The 18,000-nt window shown below is 36.2% G+C and overlaps 1 protein-coding gene across 1 annotated transcript in view; it reads right to left on the reverse strand.

The window, feature by feature from the left end:
• Nucleotides 1-18,000, reverse strand: part of ITPR2 (inositol 1,4,5-trisphosphate receptor type 2) — a 496,128-nt gene that overhangs the window by 150,582 nt on the left and 327,546 nt on the right. The window contains exons 38-39 of the mRNA XM_008058785.2: nucleotides 5,823-5,931; nucleotides 5,150-5,337 (exon numbers count right to left, since the gene is read on the reverse strand). Coding sequence (XP_008056976.1) covers nucleotides 5,150-5,337; nucleotides 5,823-5,931 — 297 coding nt within the window. The remainder of the gene's footprint in view (nucleotides 1-5,149; nucleotides 5,338-5,822; nucleotides 5,932-18,000) is intronic.

Raw genomic sequence — 18,000 nt, forward strand, 5'->3', positions numbered from 1 at the left:
CTCCAGTCTGGGCGACAGAGTGAGACTCCAACTCAAAAAAAAAACAAAAAAAAAACCAGAACTCTACAATGCTGAACAGGATTATTTTAATAAAGATTAAAAGAATGTTTCGTATATAATCTCAACAGGTAGAATAAGGATTCCTCTTACAAAAGATATAGCTTTGCTTAAGAAATTACCTCCAGAAGTTTCACAGAGTGTAAGGGGAAACTCTAAGGGTGTTTTGTTTGTTTTGTTTTTAAGAAGCTAAGGGTGATGGATAGACAGATTTGTGTGACAGTGAAAGTAGGTGAGGCAGAGGAGGGAAGGGAAGTGATGATGGAGAAAGACAAGAGCATGAGCAGTGATGTTCTTCCAGAGCGAGGATGCAAAAAGTTATTTCTAGAAAGGAGATGTTTATTGTGGCTAAGAACACAGAATCTGGAGCAAGACTGCATGGGTTCAAAACCTAGTTCTATCTAACTAGGTAAGTGAACTTGGGCCTGTGTCAAGTTCAGTAATTACTTCAGTAATATAGGATAATATACAAGTTATTGCACAGGTGGTTTGAGGATTAACCAAGTTAATACATACAAATCACTAAGAACAGTATGTGATATTTAGTAAGTTTTATTTTTCTTATTGTTCCTGTTAGTGTTGAATTTGAAATTGTAATATAAGTACCTTCTCTATCCACTCCCTCAACCAACCTTTAAGTATATTACACATGCATATTAACTTTTGTAGTTAGGATGGTTGAAATTAAAGGAGTTGCAAATCACAACTCACTTTGACAGAATCAGGGGTGTTGAGACAATCTATGTACTGAGAAAGCAGGAGGACAATGAGAACGTAAAACTCAAGGGAGTGGAAGGAGTTTGGGCAAGGGTGTGCTTTAGACTGCTATAGGGCAAGAACAGAATTCAAGCGGATTTGAACTAGACCTCTTAGAGCTAGAAGCACATAGTTGATACTTGGGTTACACAATGATGACCATAAGGGAGAAAGCTGAATAAGGGAAGGCTGGCAAATGAGATTGGCATAACCCATACTAAAAGAAGGTTTTCATAAACAAAAGTAATGTAATGCTGATTCATCAATAATTATTTGTTGAATAGCTAGAAAGTACAGTAGTTGTGAAGAATAGGATATGATTTGTATATTAAGGAAGCTGAAATTGAATTGAAGAGGCAAGCTACAATACAAATAACAAAACACAGCAGCACACACAACGTGCCAAGTAAGTATTAAAGAAACAAGTGTCAAGGAGATCAGACAAGGGAACTGTCGTCAAATGCCCCAGACAGATAAAGAAGACTTTGTGAAGGAGACAGAATCTGATTAGGACCATTCATTCATAGATCCATTCAGTTTAGAACATTTATTGAACACCCAGGCTGGGCCAGACGTAGTGCCAAATACAAAAATAAATACAGTCTCGATCTTTAAGGATTTACAATTTACTAGACAGAGCCTGATGCACACATGAAGAGACACAAGAAAGTGGCAGAAATGCCACTGAAGATGTCCACAGGCCACAGCAGGAGTGTATTGTAGGCAGCAGTCAATTCTGCCCAATAGGATGTGGGGTTAGAAAAGGCTTCCACGAGAAGACCATTGAGTTGAATCCTCAAAGAGGAGAAAGCAGCATGAGAAATAATACCACACATTTGAGGAACTACAAAGAGGTCAGGGTAGCTGGTGCACAAGAGAAAGGATGGAGGAGGGAAGAGGTGGAAGAAGAAAGGAAAACAGGAAAATTTGAAGAGGTTAAATCACGAAGGATCTTGTGGACTATACTAGAAAGTTTGTCTTTCTAGGGCAAGTGTCAGATTTCATGCAGAGGAATAACATGTTTTTGGAAAGATATCTTTGGAGGCAACACAAAATGATTTGGAGAAGGACAAAACTAGAAGCAGTAATACCTCTTGGAAGACTACTTGTAATAGTGCAGGAAAAGAAAGGAAGGAACTGCAATAAGGGCTGGAAAAGCAGAGATTGAAATTAGAGCATGGGTTATTGCCTTACTAGACTCTGGTGTGGCCATGTGCTGTTTGAGCTATAGCTGTCACCTTGCTTTCTGACTTTGGCCCCCTTCCCTGCCTTGGGAAGGTGAATCTCCTCTTTCTTTCTATCTCTCTCTAATATACTTTGTAAATAAACTATATTTTCCAATCTTAAAAAAAAAGAAAAAAATAGAGCATGGATATGAAAGATGTAACGGCTGTAGAATCACAGAAGTTGGTTGTCAGTGGGATGTCAGGAAGGGAGTGAGAGTGACTAAGTTAAGGTCACGGCTGACTCCAGTTTCTGGTCAGACAACTGGTAGATGAAGTGCCAGTCACTGAGAGAACCAATGCAAGCGGAGGGCTGGGTATATGGAAAACAAAAGTTATTCTATTTAGGACATGTTGAGTTTAAGGTACTTGTGGACATCCCACTAAAGATTTCTCAAAGACTGCTGAATATAGGGCCTAGAACTTTAGTAAGTGAATTGAGAATTATCAGCATTGAGTGACAGCTAAAGATGTGGAAATGAATGAGACCGGACCAGGGAACAAGCAAAATAACAGGCAAGAGTCCAAAGAAACTTGGGAAATGTCAGGATTCAAGAATTAAGTACAGGAAGAGGATCCTTCAAAGAAGGGTAAGAAGAAATGGTAGAAGATAGGAACACAAGCTGGAGAGAGTGGTGTCCAAGACCCAGGTAGAAAACGTTTCAAGAAGAAAGAAAAGACACCAGTGGCAATTGCCACAGAAACGTCATATAAACAAGGACTGAAGATGTTTTGGTTGTGAAGAGAGTCTAGGAAACAACTTGCCAGGAATTTAAAGAGCTCAGTGTAGCTGTTGCACAAGAGAAAGGATGGAGGAGGGAAGAGGTGTGACGTGCAGTTTATGAGGGGAGCTGGTTTATATTCCCCGGCAATAGGAGGACATAAATAAGCATATGTAGGAAGGGAGGATGAAGAATGATTCCACCTGATGACTCCCTATGACCCAGAAACAGGAATTTAGAACATACTGTAATCCTAAGGATTGCTTCTAGGGATGCCCCTCCCCCCACAAATAATCCTTGACTCCTATCTTCTGAATAAGTCTACATCTACGAGAGGGACCCAAAACAGACCAGAATTATCTTTTGGAGGGCGGATCCCTTGTAGTACTGGTTTTCCCCTCTAGGTAAGTGTTCTAGTAATGCATCGGCATCAGTGTACCAGCTAGGCTTGTTGTGAGAGACTGCACTGCGCTGTGTTCAGCAGTTTTTGACCAAAAATGTCGAAGGATGCCCCTGTACTCCACCCCCCATTCACCTGACCTTGCTCAGAGTGATTTTGTCTGTTTGTTTCCCCAAATGAAAAAAGTCCTCAAAGGGAAACATCCTGCCCATGTGGAAGAGATAAACAAAAAACAGCAGAAGCATTAAAAGGCATCAAAATTGATGAGTCCAAAAACTGTTTTGAGCAATGGGAAAAGTGTCTCAATAGGTGTATTAATTACATCAAATGGAGAATACTTTGAAGGTGACTGAAGTTTAAACATACAAAAATAAATACACAACTTTTAATAAATAAATTTCATTTTTCTTTTGGAGTCCCCCCTTATAACGTTATGTAGTTGCCTAGAATTTCTTTAGACACTCCCAACTGACATAACTTCCTGGTTTAAGTTTGAACAGTATTCTATTTTGCATACATATCACATTTTTAAAAAATGTGTTCACCCGTATGAAATAAGTCAGGTACACAGAGACAAATATCATATGATCTCACTTATGTGTGAAATCTAAAAAAGCTGAACTCATAAAAGTAGAGAGTAGAACACTGGTCAATGAGTACAAAGTTTCAGTTAGAAAGAAGAAATAAGTTCTGATGTTCTTATAACTGTGACCACAGTTAATAACGTATTGAAGATTTCAAAATAACTAAAAGAGAGAATTTTAAATGTTCCCACTGCCAAGTAATGGTAAGTATTTGAATTGATGTATATGCTAACTAACCTGATTTGACTATTCCACAATGTACGCCTATATATCAAAACATTACATTGTACCCCATAAGTACGTGCAATTATTTGTCAATTAAAAATGAAATAATGAAATTTTAAAAAAAAGAAAGTCCTAGCTGAGTACCCCAAATTCCTCCACCATCCACTTCCTCAGCATCCCTCAGAGGGCATTTGTGCTGCACCCTCAGTACCAAGAGAATTTCCAACATTTCTTTTTCTAACTAAGAAATACTGTTGAGGGGTTGTTTTTGTCACTGAGCCATTAGCTATTCATGAGGTCTTTATTCTTAAAGTCACTGTTACTGGATGTGTCATATAGGAATGTTCCTTTTATTCAATGTAACTAGCAAAATACGTAGTTTCAAATTAGACATGGCTTCTGCTTGCCATGAATAGAGAAATGGATTTTGGAATCTCTAGTTAGTTGTAAGTATACAGTTTCCTTCACTGACCAAGACAAACCTAGAAAGAGCAGGCTGCTGAGCCGCAAGACTGACAGCTAGATAGAGGAATGGGTTCCAGTGTTCTAATGCTTGGTAGGGTGACTATAGTGAACAATTTATTTTCAAGTACCTAGAAGAGCAGATTTTGAATGTTCCCAACACAAAGAAGTGAAAAATGTTTGAGGTGATGGATATACTAATTACTCTGATTTGATCACTACACATTGTATCATTGCAATGTAATAGCATACAATATTATATAAATATGAACAATTATTACATGTTAATTTTAGTAATAAGAAAAGAAAAAAGACTAGAGGAAACACTCCTCATTTCTAGGGCTCAGGCAGCATGTTTTGCCTTTGGGTGTGTCAAGGCCTACAGGCAACTTGGCTGAAGTTTCAAAGGGAAACGTGCCTTCTGGAAATAGTGGTTTAATCTCCTGTGTACAGGTGAGCATATTGCTCACCATAGTGGAATTGCTGGAGTAATGTCAGAAGGATGCTTCCAAGAAATGTTCTGCTTTATTGGATAAATTGTGAAGTTCTGTAGTTCCTACAGCAAATCAAATAAATTTATAAGAAAAATGTAATACATAGATTTTTTTTTTAGGTAGTAAGATAAACTAAAAGAAAAACATTACTTTTCCTTGGTTTCTCTGGCAAGTAAGTAAGAAATACAAATAACAGATATAATGCCCATGATTGATAAACAGATACCTGTGTTTGTGTATTTCCTCCTTCAAGCAAGGCAATGCCAAGAAAAATGCCTTCTGAAAAAATTCTGTCATTTTTGGTGTTCACTATAACATCAATGACAAGTTCCGATGCACCTTCTTTATCCAGCAGACACTGAATATCTGACATTGATATTCCCATTTTATCTGAATCTTGTCCAGAAAAGCTTCCTGTGATTATGAGAAATAAATAAATCTTAATTATGGAGATTATTAGCATATAAGGTTTTCAATTCTTAAACCACAAGAAAATTTATCATTGAGGTTTTTCTCCTACCAATATAAATATAATAGAAGCTTGAGTTTTAAAATATCAAAAGTTTATACAAATGGAAATTTTTCTTAAATGTCTGATACCTGTAATTAAGTGTTTTTTCTTAAGAAAAATTTTAGAAAAAGAAAACTAGCTTTTTCTGTTCTTAGTTTATATATTAAAAATTATTACTTAGTTTAACTATTTTTCCAAAGTCAAAAGGCAAAATTAATTCTAATGTTCAAATCTGTTTTTTATCAATCTCAAATTGTACAAATATTTTTTATGGTGCTTTTTAAATAAATTTTTTATATTTGTGCCATTTAAATAAAATACCAGAGAAGCACTGAGATGAAGATATGTCATGAAAATTCTAAAATGAGAAAAAAGTGATAAGCCTTACCTCCCACCTGGGCAGTTTTGGAGTATGTTCCTGACAGGTGTCCATTCATACCAACTCCATAATCACCTTTAAAGTAACGATTCAGGAGTATTTTTCTTAATGTGCTGCCCTAATGAGAAAGATAAGAAAAGTGTTATTGTTACCTTTTTCTAATAGAAGAGAAAAATGCATTTTGTGAATAATGTTAACATATGGAAAAATTAACTTTATACCAAGTAATATTGTTGGAGGCAAAACTCTTGACATGCATCTCAATAAAATTATTATTTTACTTCTCATAATAAAGATGGCAAGAGAGCTTTTTTAGAGGCTAGCCTTATGGCACAGATTGTGGTGATGATTTCATGGTGCATACTTATCTTCAAACTCAAGTTGCATACATTAAATATGTACAGCTTTTTGTATGTCAGTCATACTTCAATAAAGTGGCTTAAAAATAATTCTGCTTCTCCCAGAAATGAAACATAAAATATAATATTTTCAACAGAATGTACTATAAAAATCACAAATGTTATCAATTTAAGATTGCCTCAAATCTGAAGTTCCCAGTGTGGGTAACAATATCAGAGATATCTAAGGAAGACACAGAATAATAAACACCCTAAGAATCAGGAAGCAAAAGTCTTTGGCAGAGGAGCTCAGCAAAAAAGAGTAGAACTGGGTGTACAGCAGGTGCTCAATAAAGTTGTGCTTGATAAGACAGAGTGAATTATATTTAAAGTCCTACATGCTTTACTCAAATGACAGTGCACAAAAATCAGTGTATTTCTTCATAAAATATGCAATTCCCAAGTCTTCAATTTTGTGCTGACTACAGAATGTTTTATTAAATAACATAAAATTTCCTAATATATAAATATTTCCTAATATAATGGCTTGCATTTACCTAAGAAATAGCTCTGAATTTTCCTGTTTTCTGGTGATCATTATTTTAATAAACAAGAGTTATTTAAAAATACTATTTGAAGAATACTTGTTTAAACTATTTGAATTAGCACAACTACTGAGGTGTTATTCCTGTTGCAGGTAAGGAAACTGTGGTCTAAGAGCTTAGGTAATTGGCCACTGATCATGTAGCTAACCATTGCTTGGGCAACACCTCAACTCAACTCATGACTCCAGAAGGCAGCCATTTCCCCTTTACATGCTTCGCACACCCCCAAACAACCCTCCCTTTTATTCTGTGACATGTGGCTCTCGTTCCTCCTTCTCTCTCTCATGCTTTGGCTATTCTTCTCAAGTTTTTCAGGGTTTGTCCTCAGTTCTTTTGTTGTGCTCTTTCCCACCCTCCCCTCCCCATCAGTAATTCCATGTGATCCTTGGTTGCACAATGACTTCTGTAGGTCTGACTCCCAAACTTGTTTCCTCCAGCTCAACCTTGCTCTCCTATGTTTCTTATTCTGTTTCTACTTAGATTTTCGAACCTGTATCTTGAGGTTCTACTGGTACCTCAGAATGGAACATTCTTTCTCTTCCAAACATGTTTTCCTCTCAATTTCAATTTGTTTTAAGGTGATCACAATCATTCTGGTCATTTAGGCTCCAAACTCAAGGAATTATCTACTACTCCTTGCCCCAACTTGACAATTACTAGAATAGGTAGAATCACACCTAATCTGCCTTTTCATTTTAGCTTCCAGTAATGCCTTTATACATTATATTTCAACCAAATTGAACTGTGATCATTTCTCAACCCCAGTTTTCTAAGTCTTTCTCTTCATCAATATCATATTCTCTGCCTGAAATGGTTTTCTTCCATCTTAATTACAGACCTTGTCTTTCCTCTTCATTCTACAAATACTCATTAGGTACCTACTGACTAGGCACAATCCTAAGATCTAACCCTTCCCTCAAAGAGTTTACAGTGAAATAACCTCAGTAAAGAAGACATCGCCTAGGTACTACAGAATCATAAGAGGGAGTAGTTGACTCTGAGGAAGTTCTGCATAGCATAGCTACCAACCCATACGACCATCAGAATAGACCTGAACTGTGCACAATGAACAACAATTATGTCCAATGTCAAAAAATTCTAATAAACGTTCAGAGTGTCTGAAGTTGCTTATCCTTATAGTGACTTTTGTTTATTGATACTTAAATTCTTAGAACACAGGTATTTATTATTGCTTTCTATTTTTTTAAAGACTTTTTCATATAGGGATATAGTCAGTAAAGGTGATGACCAGTCTTGGAAGAAATAGTGAGATGTAAGAACTTATTTTACCAAGTAATACAACTCTGCTCTCCCTTATAAAACCTAAGCAGGGATCCTAGAAGAGACATAAGAAATGAACATCATTTTTACTTTTCTTTTTAATTCTATATGGCCAAAGAATGATTCTTCCAAAAGGGGAAGAAAAACTAAATGAAACTTTTCTTTGGGGTCAAAGCCTCTGGGCTTCTACTGTGTATCTTATTATAGTAGAAGGAGATGCTGTAAAAGAACTTTTAGAGCCATGAACTATAGGCTTGAAGTTAAAAGTAGGGGAGAAAAATGTGAGATCGTATTAACTGAAGGACTAAGTTCTCACTCCTAGAGATCACTCAGTCTAACCCTATAAGAGACACTTGGCTCATCTGTAGTAAATGAAGCTGAGAAATGTTAAAATTAAGACCTTTTTTCTTGAAATTGCACAAATCAGTGCAATGTTTGGAAGACAGCCTGTTATTAGTAGAGGCTTGGACCCTGTAAATCAGCACCCTTTTTCTTCTCTGTAAGAGTCTTTCAATGACACCTTTTATTCATACTACTCCAAGAACCCAACCAAGAGATAAACTAACAATCATTGAAGAAGGAGGAGGAAGAGGAAGAGAAGAAAGAGGGAAGAGGAGGAAGAATAAGAAATAGGTCAAACAGGGTGGCTCACACCTATAATACCAGCACTTTGGGAGGCCAAGGCAGGAGGATTGCTTGAGCCCAGGAGTTTGAGTCCAGCCTGGGCAACATAGTGAGACCTCATTTCTGAAAAAAATAAAATAAATAGTCATTCGTGGTGGCATGTGCCATAGTCCCAGATTCTCTGAAGGCAGAGGTGGAAGGATTGCCTGAGCCCAGGAACTCAAGACTTCAGTGAGCCATAATTATGCAACTGCATTCCAGCAGTATGGGTGACAGACTGAGACCCCCAACTCAAAAAGAAAAAAAAAAAAGAAGAAGAAATATAAAAGTGTGTTTTACCCTTTGTGTTTTTTTAATGCCCTTGGTGTTGTTAGAAGAAAAAACTATTTAAAATCAAACATAGAATAGAATTGAGCCACATCAAATTAAAATAATCATATTTGTGATTATTTTAAAACTCCCTTTAGGCAGATAAAAATCTCAAGTACCTATCAGATTCATGGAAGTCAAAACCAAATGAGTCTGCAAGGGGAGAGAGGGGCATACCTCATCAACAAGGGTACCTGCATAATCAATGTTTGTATACCCAACCCTGAATTGTACTCCACATCTTTATAATAAAAAAGTTACGAAAAAAAAAGGAGCAGCACTCTTTTTTCCCAATTCCAGCTTAGTTAGAAGCATCTATTTCTCTATTGCATAATATTCAGAATGCTATAGAAAGAGGAGGGGTTTCCTATTTCTCTATTCTTAACTCTAGAACCTCACTGCCAAGGTTCAAATCCCCTCATAAACTAACAACTGGGAGATATTAAGTAAGTTACTTCACCACTCTGGGCCTCAGCTCTTTAACTCTCAAGTGATATAGTTAGTATCTACCCTCATAGGGTTTCTATGATGATTAAATAGTTAAAATTTACATGCAATACTCAGAACAGTTCCCAGCACATAGTAAGTGCTATATACATTGTATATGGTTTATGCCATCCCTGCTTGTATGACTATTATCCAGACCATGGAACAGTTTACAACTTACAAAGTGCTCTGCACACACTTTCTCACTTTATACCAAAGCTTTCCACAAAAGTAAAAAAAATTTCCAATATACTAAGAAATGGCAAAAAGAAATAAAAAACTGCTTTTTAACTGTTAACTACTTTTTAACTGTTAATTAGTCCTTGGAATGATATACTTGTGAGCTCACATGGCAAAGCCACCTAAAAGCATGTACATACTTCACCATATAAAATGTACCCTTACATACTTCAAGTAAAGTGGAAAAAAACTCTCTCTTGGTTGAAACTCCACAGTTTCCAACTAAGATGAACTTTAGTGCTAAACATGATTGAAGAATAGGTACAGATAGAGCAGATTTTTGTTGCTTCTTAGTGATCCTCATTTAAGAATGGAAAAGTTCAGATATGCTGTGTCCAGAGTTCAGCAGAACTGACTTCTGTCAAGTATCAAGTTCTGACTTGAAGAATGAAAGACAAGTACTGTGCCCCAGTTTGTCTTGTGGCATTCTTGCTGGTCTGCACTATCTGTGATGGTTACAGTGGTGGTAGCTCAGATATGAGTCATTTCCCCAAATTACTTGGACTCAAAGTAATTGTAGAACCACTGTAAGAGATTCTGGTGCCAGGGTTGCAAATAATTGTCGCAGAGCTCTAATTGCCAGGGCAGACATTTGGGGTAGAACTTAAAAGCACATTAAGCCATTTTGAAAAGAATTCCACCACGATTAAGTTCAACTTCCATTCTGGTTCTTCAAATCCAAAATGGATGCCTGACTGGGTATCCCATGGAAGGTGTTGGGTGAGGCCAGCTAGCAAGTTATGTCCTCTACAGTCTTTTCAATATCAGAGTCAATTCCAGGCCACAAGACACTGCTTTTAGCCAACGTCTTCATGTGAACACATCCCAGATGTGCTAAATGTAGTGTAGCCAAGATAACTAACAACCACCTTCTGAAGTTACAACAAAATATCTCCATAAAAAGACATCTTTTATGGCCAGAGAAGTCATGCTGACAGTTGTGAATATCTGAGTGGATTGGTTTTTTCCTGGCCACTCCGTTATACCAAATCCAATGTATCAAAAATTAAGAAGCTCAGAGATTATTGCCTTTCATGGATAGAAACAATAAAAAAATTTTATTAATCCATGAAAAGACTAAAATCTTATTTCATTTTTGAGAAAATTAACTTTAATGGCCTTATGAGTGAAGAGTTCAAAGGATGTGATATTTGAGGAACAGATATCCACATTCATTCACATCCCCTTGGAAAAAACGATACACCAAAGTGCTATTTTTTTCCTATTATGAACAATATAATATAGACATTATGAAAAACAATATCACAACCAGTATCCTAGAAAACTAAGTCCTCAACTAGATAAATGGTAATAAAAATTGCAAATTAAGATATTCAATTTAAGATTTACCCTCAAAGATTCATGATTAACTACTAATCAGCTTGGACAAGACCTGCAAGGAGGTGATGATATGAACCTGTAGTCTCCACATAGTCTCATTTTAACACTAAACTTGTATTAGCATGATCAGTGTTTCTGTAAACTTTTGGTTTAATGACAGTATGTCTGATTAGGTATTTTTCCTCATTTGAATTCCCAGGGTAAAAAGGTACATTTCTCATTTCAAATAAATTATTGCAACAACTGCATCTTTATGGGATCATATTAAACCCATCATTATAATCAACTACATTTTCAGGGAACTCCTTTGGGAAAAACATGGCCAGTCTCCTATAATCCGGTTATGTAATGGTTTGAATATCTTAGTCTCTCAGTCTGTGGAATGTATGCCAATTTATTACTCTGTTGCACTAGTCCACCTTTCTTAAGGCAAGAAACACAAATTTCAGTAAGAGTAGTTGTTATACATACTCACAAGATGCTCTTAATCAACACAATGGTACAATCATTATAATCTTGAAAAAACATATGATGTCTCAATGATTCTAGCAAAGAGGCTTATGAAAAAAAAAACTGTGGAAAAACTTAGAACCAAGTACTCATACAGCTTTTGAATTCCAGGAAACAATGGCAACTTACTTCCAAATTCCTTCCTTCCCATGTTTTTATTAATTGTAAAGACATTTATTACATTTCTACCATGTGTCAAGAGCTAGGAAAGGGGGTGTAAAAAGTAATTCTATAGCATCTGCTAAAAGAATTTCCAAATATGTACTGTTGACACGTATGACACTATTTTTCAATATAAATAATCTTCACCAGACCGTTTTATTTCATTTGTGAAATTTAAATGTTTAAACAGTAAATGATAATGTTTAAACATTTGATGATGATGCTGGATATAAGAGTGACTTCAAGCCGGGCTCGGTGGCTCAGCCTGTAATCCCGCGCCTTTGGGAGGCTGAGGTCAGTGGATTGCCTGAGCCCGCGGGTTCGAGACCCGCCTGGGCAGCGAGACCTCATCTCTACAATAAATCAAAAAAATCAACCAGGCGTGGTAGCGCGTGCCTGTAATTCCAGCTACTCGGAAGGCTGAGGCGGAAGAATCGCCAGAGCCCAGCAGGTCGAGGCTGCAGTGGCTGGGAGCGGCTACTGCACTCCAGTCTGGGCGACAGAGTGAGACTCCAACTCAAAAAAAAAAAAAAAAAGAGTGACTTCAGTAATCACTCGAGTTTGTCAAATATCCTAGCCTCAAGACAAACTGGGTTGCTTAGAAGGCTTTGTAGGGCATGGTTCTGTGCCCCACAAATAGTGAGGAGTAAAAGAAACTGTATTTATTTTCTTTGGGATATAATAAAAACCTCTCAGTATTTGAATTCCAGGAAGCATACTGACTGACATCAAACTTGATGGATTTTTTCACCTTAACCATTTTGAATGCAGTGTCTACTTAAATTCAGAGTTTGAGAATTTATGCAACCCCTCACCAATAGGACTTGAGAATGGATTTTACTGCTTGCCATTGCTTAGTTTTCTGAGTAAGCAGTATTCATCTGATCTCCAGAACATAAAGGTAAAAAGCTAAAAGGAGAGTAAGTAAGCACAAGATGAACAGACAAGTTTTAGATATCCCCTTATTGAAGAAAAACTACTGGCCTCACACATTATAAATCACTACCTTATAAAATTACACTCAAATAGTGAGTGGCACACAACCACTAAACTGAAGCCCATACTCTCCTTGTATATAGTGTAGAAATTTACTAGAATACTATCTGTTACTGAAAAAAGTGGAATCAATGCTGCCAATGTAAGCATTTGCATGTAAACCAAAGACTGGGAAAAATGGAATTTCAAGAGGTAAATTCAAGGCTTCTGCAAAAACTGTGTGGCTAGGTGGTGTGGTAGGATATATGGCTCAATAATGGACTCAGCTTATGGGAGATCTCAAACCCAAGAAGAAAAAGCAGAAGTGAGAAGGAGATGGGAATAAATGATAGAACTGACACTGATCTGAACAACGATATGAACTACAATGGGAGAGAAGTCTTTGTCCTGGACCATGGGGAGAGTTGTAGTTGGCTTGCAGTTTTGATTTCCGTAATCATTTAGTGAAGATTCATATATAGGTACAACTTTGGAAGGTGATGTGACTAGAGGTAAGGAACAATACACACAGGGAAGTGAGACTGGTACTATTCTGCCCTATATTGACCTTCAGGTTTCTAAGGAGTTTCTTGCATTCTCAACAGCAGTGCAGTCCTTGAATTCCATGCTGTGATCTCCTTATCTATAACCAATAGATTGTGGCTCACAGGACAGTGAGAGGAGCACAAGGCTCAGAAGGACTGACAAGGAAGCATTATAGTAGAAGACACCCCCAACACACACACACTAACACACACACATACATACCCAGAGTGAGTGAGCAAGAGAGAAAGACTTCTTCCTTTTCCTCAAAAATATCAGACAAAAATTGTCCTTGAAAGGAAGAAAACTGGCACCTATATTATTTATCAATCAATGAACATATTTGACAAAAGAAGTATAAAGCCTGATTGTAATAAATTCAGAATAAATGTAAAAGTTCCTCAATATTTATGGAAACCATGGAATGAAGAGGAGTTCTACATAGCACTACCACAAAGGGGAGTCATGAGAATTAAATGAGATGAGATCTACACTGGAATTAATACATAAGAATTTCAGTTTATGCCGGGCATGGTGGCTCACGCCTATAATCCCAGCACTTTGGGAGGCCAAGGTGAGAGGATTGCCTGAGCACACAGGTTCAAGACCAGTCTGGGCAACTTGGTAAGACCTCATCTTTAAAATAAATAAATAAATAAATAGCTGGGCATGGTGGCATACGCCTGTAGTTCCAGTTACTTGGAAAGCTGAGGTGAAAGGATTGCCTGAGCCCAGCAGGTCGAGGCTGGGGTGACCGTGAGCATGCTACAGCACTCCATCCAGCCTGGGCAATAGAGTGAGACTCTGATTCAAAAAAAAAAATGCAATTTATAAACGCTCCCTGTATTGGCAATGATAATGCACTTCAGTATACTTTAGTGGAAATGTTTTGGAACAAATCTGATTGGATTAGATCTGGATTCTTTCACTTATAGGCTTTATAATCTCAATAATTCTACTTAATTGCCTGGAGATTCAGTTTTCCCATCTATGGATCATAGTGTCCATGCTATAGGGTTTTTCAAAGATTAGGAAATTAAATACAAAATCTTTATGTTCTTAGCCCATAATAAGTGCTAAATAAACAGTTACTAACATTTTAATTTATATTTAAAGGAAAACAGATTTAAATCTGGGGAAAATGTGCACAACTGATGGCACGTATGGGATATTACAATGCGCAGTGCCACAAAGACGGCCGAGGCTTTATGCTGACATAAACTACAACTTTTTAAGATAAGACAAATGAAAAACAGAATTCATTTTGTAGATTACTTTGAATCCAATTTGATCCAATTTTCATGATTTCATAAAAATAACACCTACATGTGGATAAGTTTTAACCACCTCTAGTATATGACAAAGCAGAATTATTCAGATGATAATTTAGAGGTCAAGGACTGTCCCTTGTATTTTCTCTTTTTGGCTAACCACTGACTATAGCACCAGCCCCAAAACTAGCACACTAAGTACCCAGTACATATTTTTGAACGAATCTGTGAATCAATGATTTTGAATGAGAGATCACTTCATTTACCAACAAAATCTGATGCTGAGCGCATCTATTCAAGGCTGGCTGACATATGTTTTATATTATGTCTTACATCTTTGGCAAATATTTGAGATATACTCAATGTCACTTACATATTAAATATTTTCAGTACATAAACTCATCACCTATGGTTCTACAGCTGAAAGAAGAAAGTTTCACTGGAATCCAACAAGCAAATGTCAGAGCACTTAAAAGTAAAGATGGGCAATTCCAACATCCAGTCTGAGAGACCAGAAGGTAAAATACTAATAAATGATCACAGATGTAGCCTAATGCAAGGGAGTACACTAATACACCAAGAATACAGTTCAAGTTCTTCTCTTGTCATAATATACACATAATATACTTATTATAATAGGATTTTCATATTTTACTAAAAAGCACAGTAACTACCTCAATGCCATACATAATGCAAGGATAGACTCAGCAACATAATCCCAAATAAAATGCGAATGTCAGCTTTAAAAGATATAAAATCACTCTTCTCTTTTTTAAATATTGTGTCATAACTTATAATAAAAGATAAAACTAAAGACCATTCTCTTTTATATCATTTCTTCCTCATGAAATAAAAAACATTTCATTTTCTTAGTGTTTACTGTTATAATAAAATTATATAAATCTAATTTTGCTCATTTCTTGCATCAACTTATCCATGAGACCACATATTTGAGCTAATATAATATAAGCAATTATCTGCTCTTATGAGCTTCTAATTGTGTTCTATATGTATCGTATACCTTTCAAAGAATTTCACAGTGAACAACTATGAGTGAAACAGAAATCCCTTAAAACTTGCATCAACGTTTCAAAGTGCCAACACTATTACTACCAAAATAAAACGAATTCTCAGTACAAACAAACTTAAAGATACCTGAGCTAACTAGAAGGACCAAGTGCCAAATGCCTACCTTAGGAAGGGCCTTTTTCAGAAAGGCTTTACTGGGCTTATTACAGTCTTTTGAACACTAATTTGAAAATCATTTTAATTCCCTGTAGCCTACACCATCACTGATATTTCACTACAATTGGAATCTAAGGCACTAAGAGAGTAAAACTTTATTTTTAATAACATGCAAAGCACATTTGCTGGTAAGGAAGCAGAGCTGCTTGGTGGCACTATGGCACTATCGTCTGCATTATAAACACGGATTTTCACCGGCTTGTGAGTCTCCTACTGAAATTACCTTCTGGAAGAAACAACACAGAATAGTCTCAGGCTGAAAAGAAAGCTTAAAATCTTCAATAAACTTGATTTAGGGTAAACCATCTATTTTGAATTAGTTAATTGAAGAGAAGAAGAAGAATCATTTCTGTGAACTCCAGGCTGCTGATGCGGATCTAATACTCCCAAACTGGGAAAGAATATCTCTTTTCCTTCTCTCTCTCTCTCTCTCTGTAAGTAATATATATATTTTTTGTACTCATGGATATAAATGCACAGTTGTAAAATGTATTTATTATGTTTCTGAGGTATTAAAATTCTTGCTTTCTCCCTGGGTACTGATGCATAGATGATGGAGTTGCCTCCAAAAAAGCAAGTGAACAAGCACATCTCCTTTTCTGTTATATTTCATTGATTCTAAAACACACATTTTTCCCCCCTGCATTTTAACATTTCTGAATTACAGTTCATGTTAAAATCCATGGTGTGTTGTAGTTTAACTGGCCACATTTTTTTCTTTCTAATGATACATAAAATTATGGCACATCTTACTAATGATGGTATATTAGAATTGGTAAAAAAAATCGAATAAAAAATTAGTATCACTTTTAAACTTGTATTGTGATACAAACTATACTTCACAGTGCATGACATCACTATAACTCCACTTTTTCATTTAACATAAAGTGAAATTCAAATATACAGACATTTGGAGATTTAACCTTTGCAGTCAAACAGCTTTTCTTTAGTGTTTTCTCTTAATTTATGCCACAAGTTTTATATGATAAAGCAGCTTATCACCATCTTGATTTTGATATCATACACTGTGAGTTAAAGTTAGTAAAAAAATGACAATATTGATAGAGATGAGAGGTATATTTGTCTTAAAAATCAAGAGTGATGGAAAAGCAAACAAAGCAAGTTAGTTAACTTATACGGCATGCATTTAACTAATGTATGAAGCATAGAAAATATTAAATTTCTATCCTTTAAAAAAAGTGTCCCTTTATATCACTTGACACCCATGAGAATAGTGGAAATATAAAAGACAATGACATATATTGGTGAGGATATGGAGAAATTGGGACCCTCATATATTAATGATGATAACATAAAATGGTACAGCCACTTTGGAAAACTGTTAGGCAGAGCCAAAAAATTAAATATAGAGCTTCTGTATGGCCCAGTGATTCTACTTCTAAGTATACACCCAAAGGAAACTAAAACACAACATGTCCACATAAAAAAACGAGTACAGAAAATATTCATAGCAGCATTATTCAGGTTAGCAGAAACAATCCAAATGTCCATCAGATGATAAATGGATAAACAAAATGTGGTATATGTATCAGTGGGATACTATTTAACAATGAAAAGGGAATGAAGTACTGATACATGCTAAAACGTGGATGAGCCTTGCAAAGATGATGCCAGGCCAAAGGAGGCAGTCACAAAAGACCACATACTGCACGACTCCATTTATATGAAATGTCCAGACGAGGCCAATTCATAGAGGCAGAAAGTAGGTTTGTGGTTACCAAAGGTTGGGGTTGGGAAGAAGGGGGGTGACTGCTAACAGGTATAAGTTTTCACTGGGGGGTGATGAAAAAGTTCTAAAATTAGACAGTGACTCTTCGTTGCAAATCTGTGAATAGGCCAAAATCACTGAATTGTGCACTCTAGCAGGGTGAATTTTATAGTATGTGAATCTCTCAATATAGCTGTTATCAAAATATAAAATAAATTCATTATATTGATTAAGGAAAATCACTCTTCAAATGATTTTTAAAGTACTTCTCTTAAAGAAAATGTCAGCTCTGTCCAAATTTTTGCTAAGCAGCTGAGCTGCTATTTGTCACAAAGTTCTTGTATTTAAGTGCATCTGTGCAACAGATGTATTATAACGGCACATGTTTTGAATGTTACATCTGTTTGTAAAACGCAGAAAGACTCAAACTGCTAATTAAATATGAAGTTGTATGTGTCAATTAGGAGC

This window comes from Carlito syrichta, unplaced genomic scaffold (genome assembly GCF_000164805.1).
Source record: "Carlito syrichta isolate Samal-C Ts95f unplaced genomic scaffold, Tarsius_syrichta-2.0.1 Scaffold303626, whole genome shotgun sequence".
NCBI classification, from domain to species: domain Eukaryota; kingdom Metazoa; phylum Chordata; class Mammalia; order Primates; family Tarsiidae; genus Carlito; species Carlito syrichta.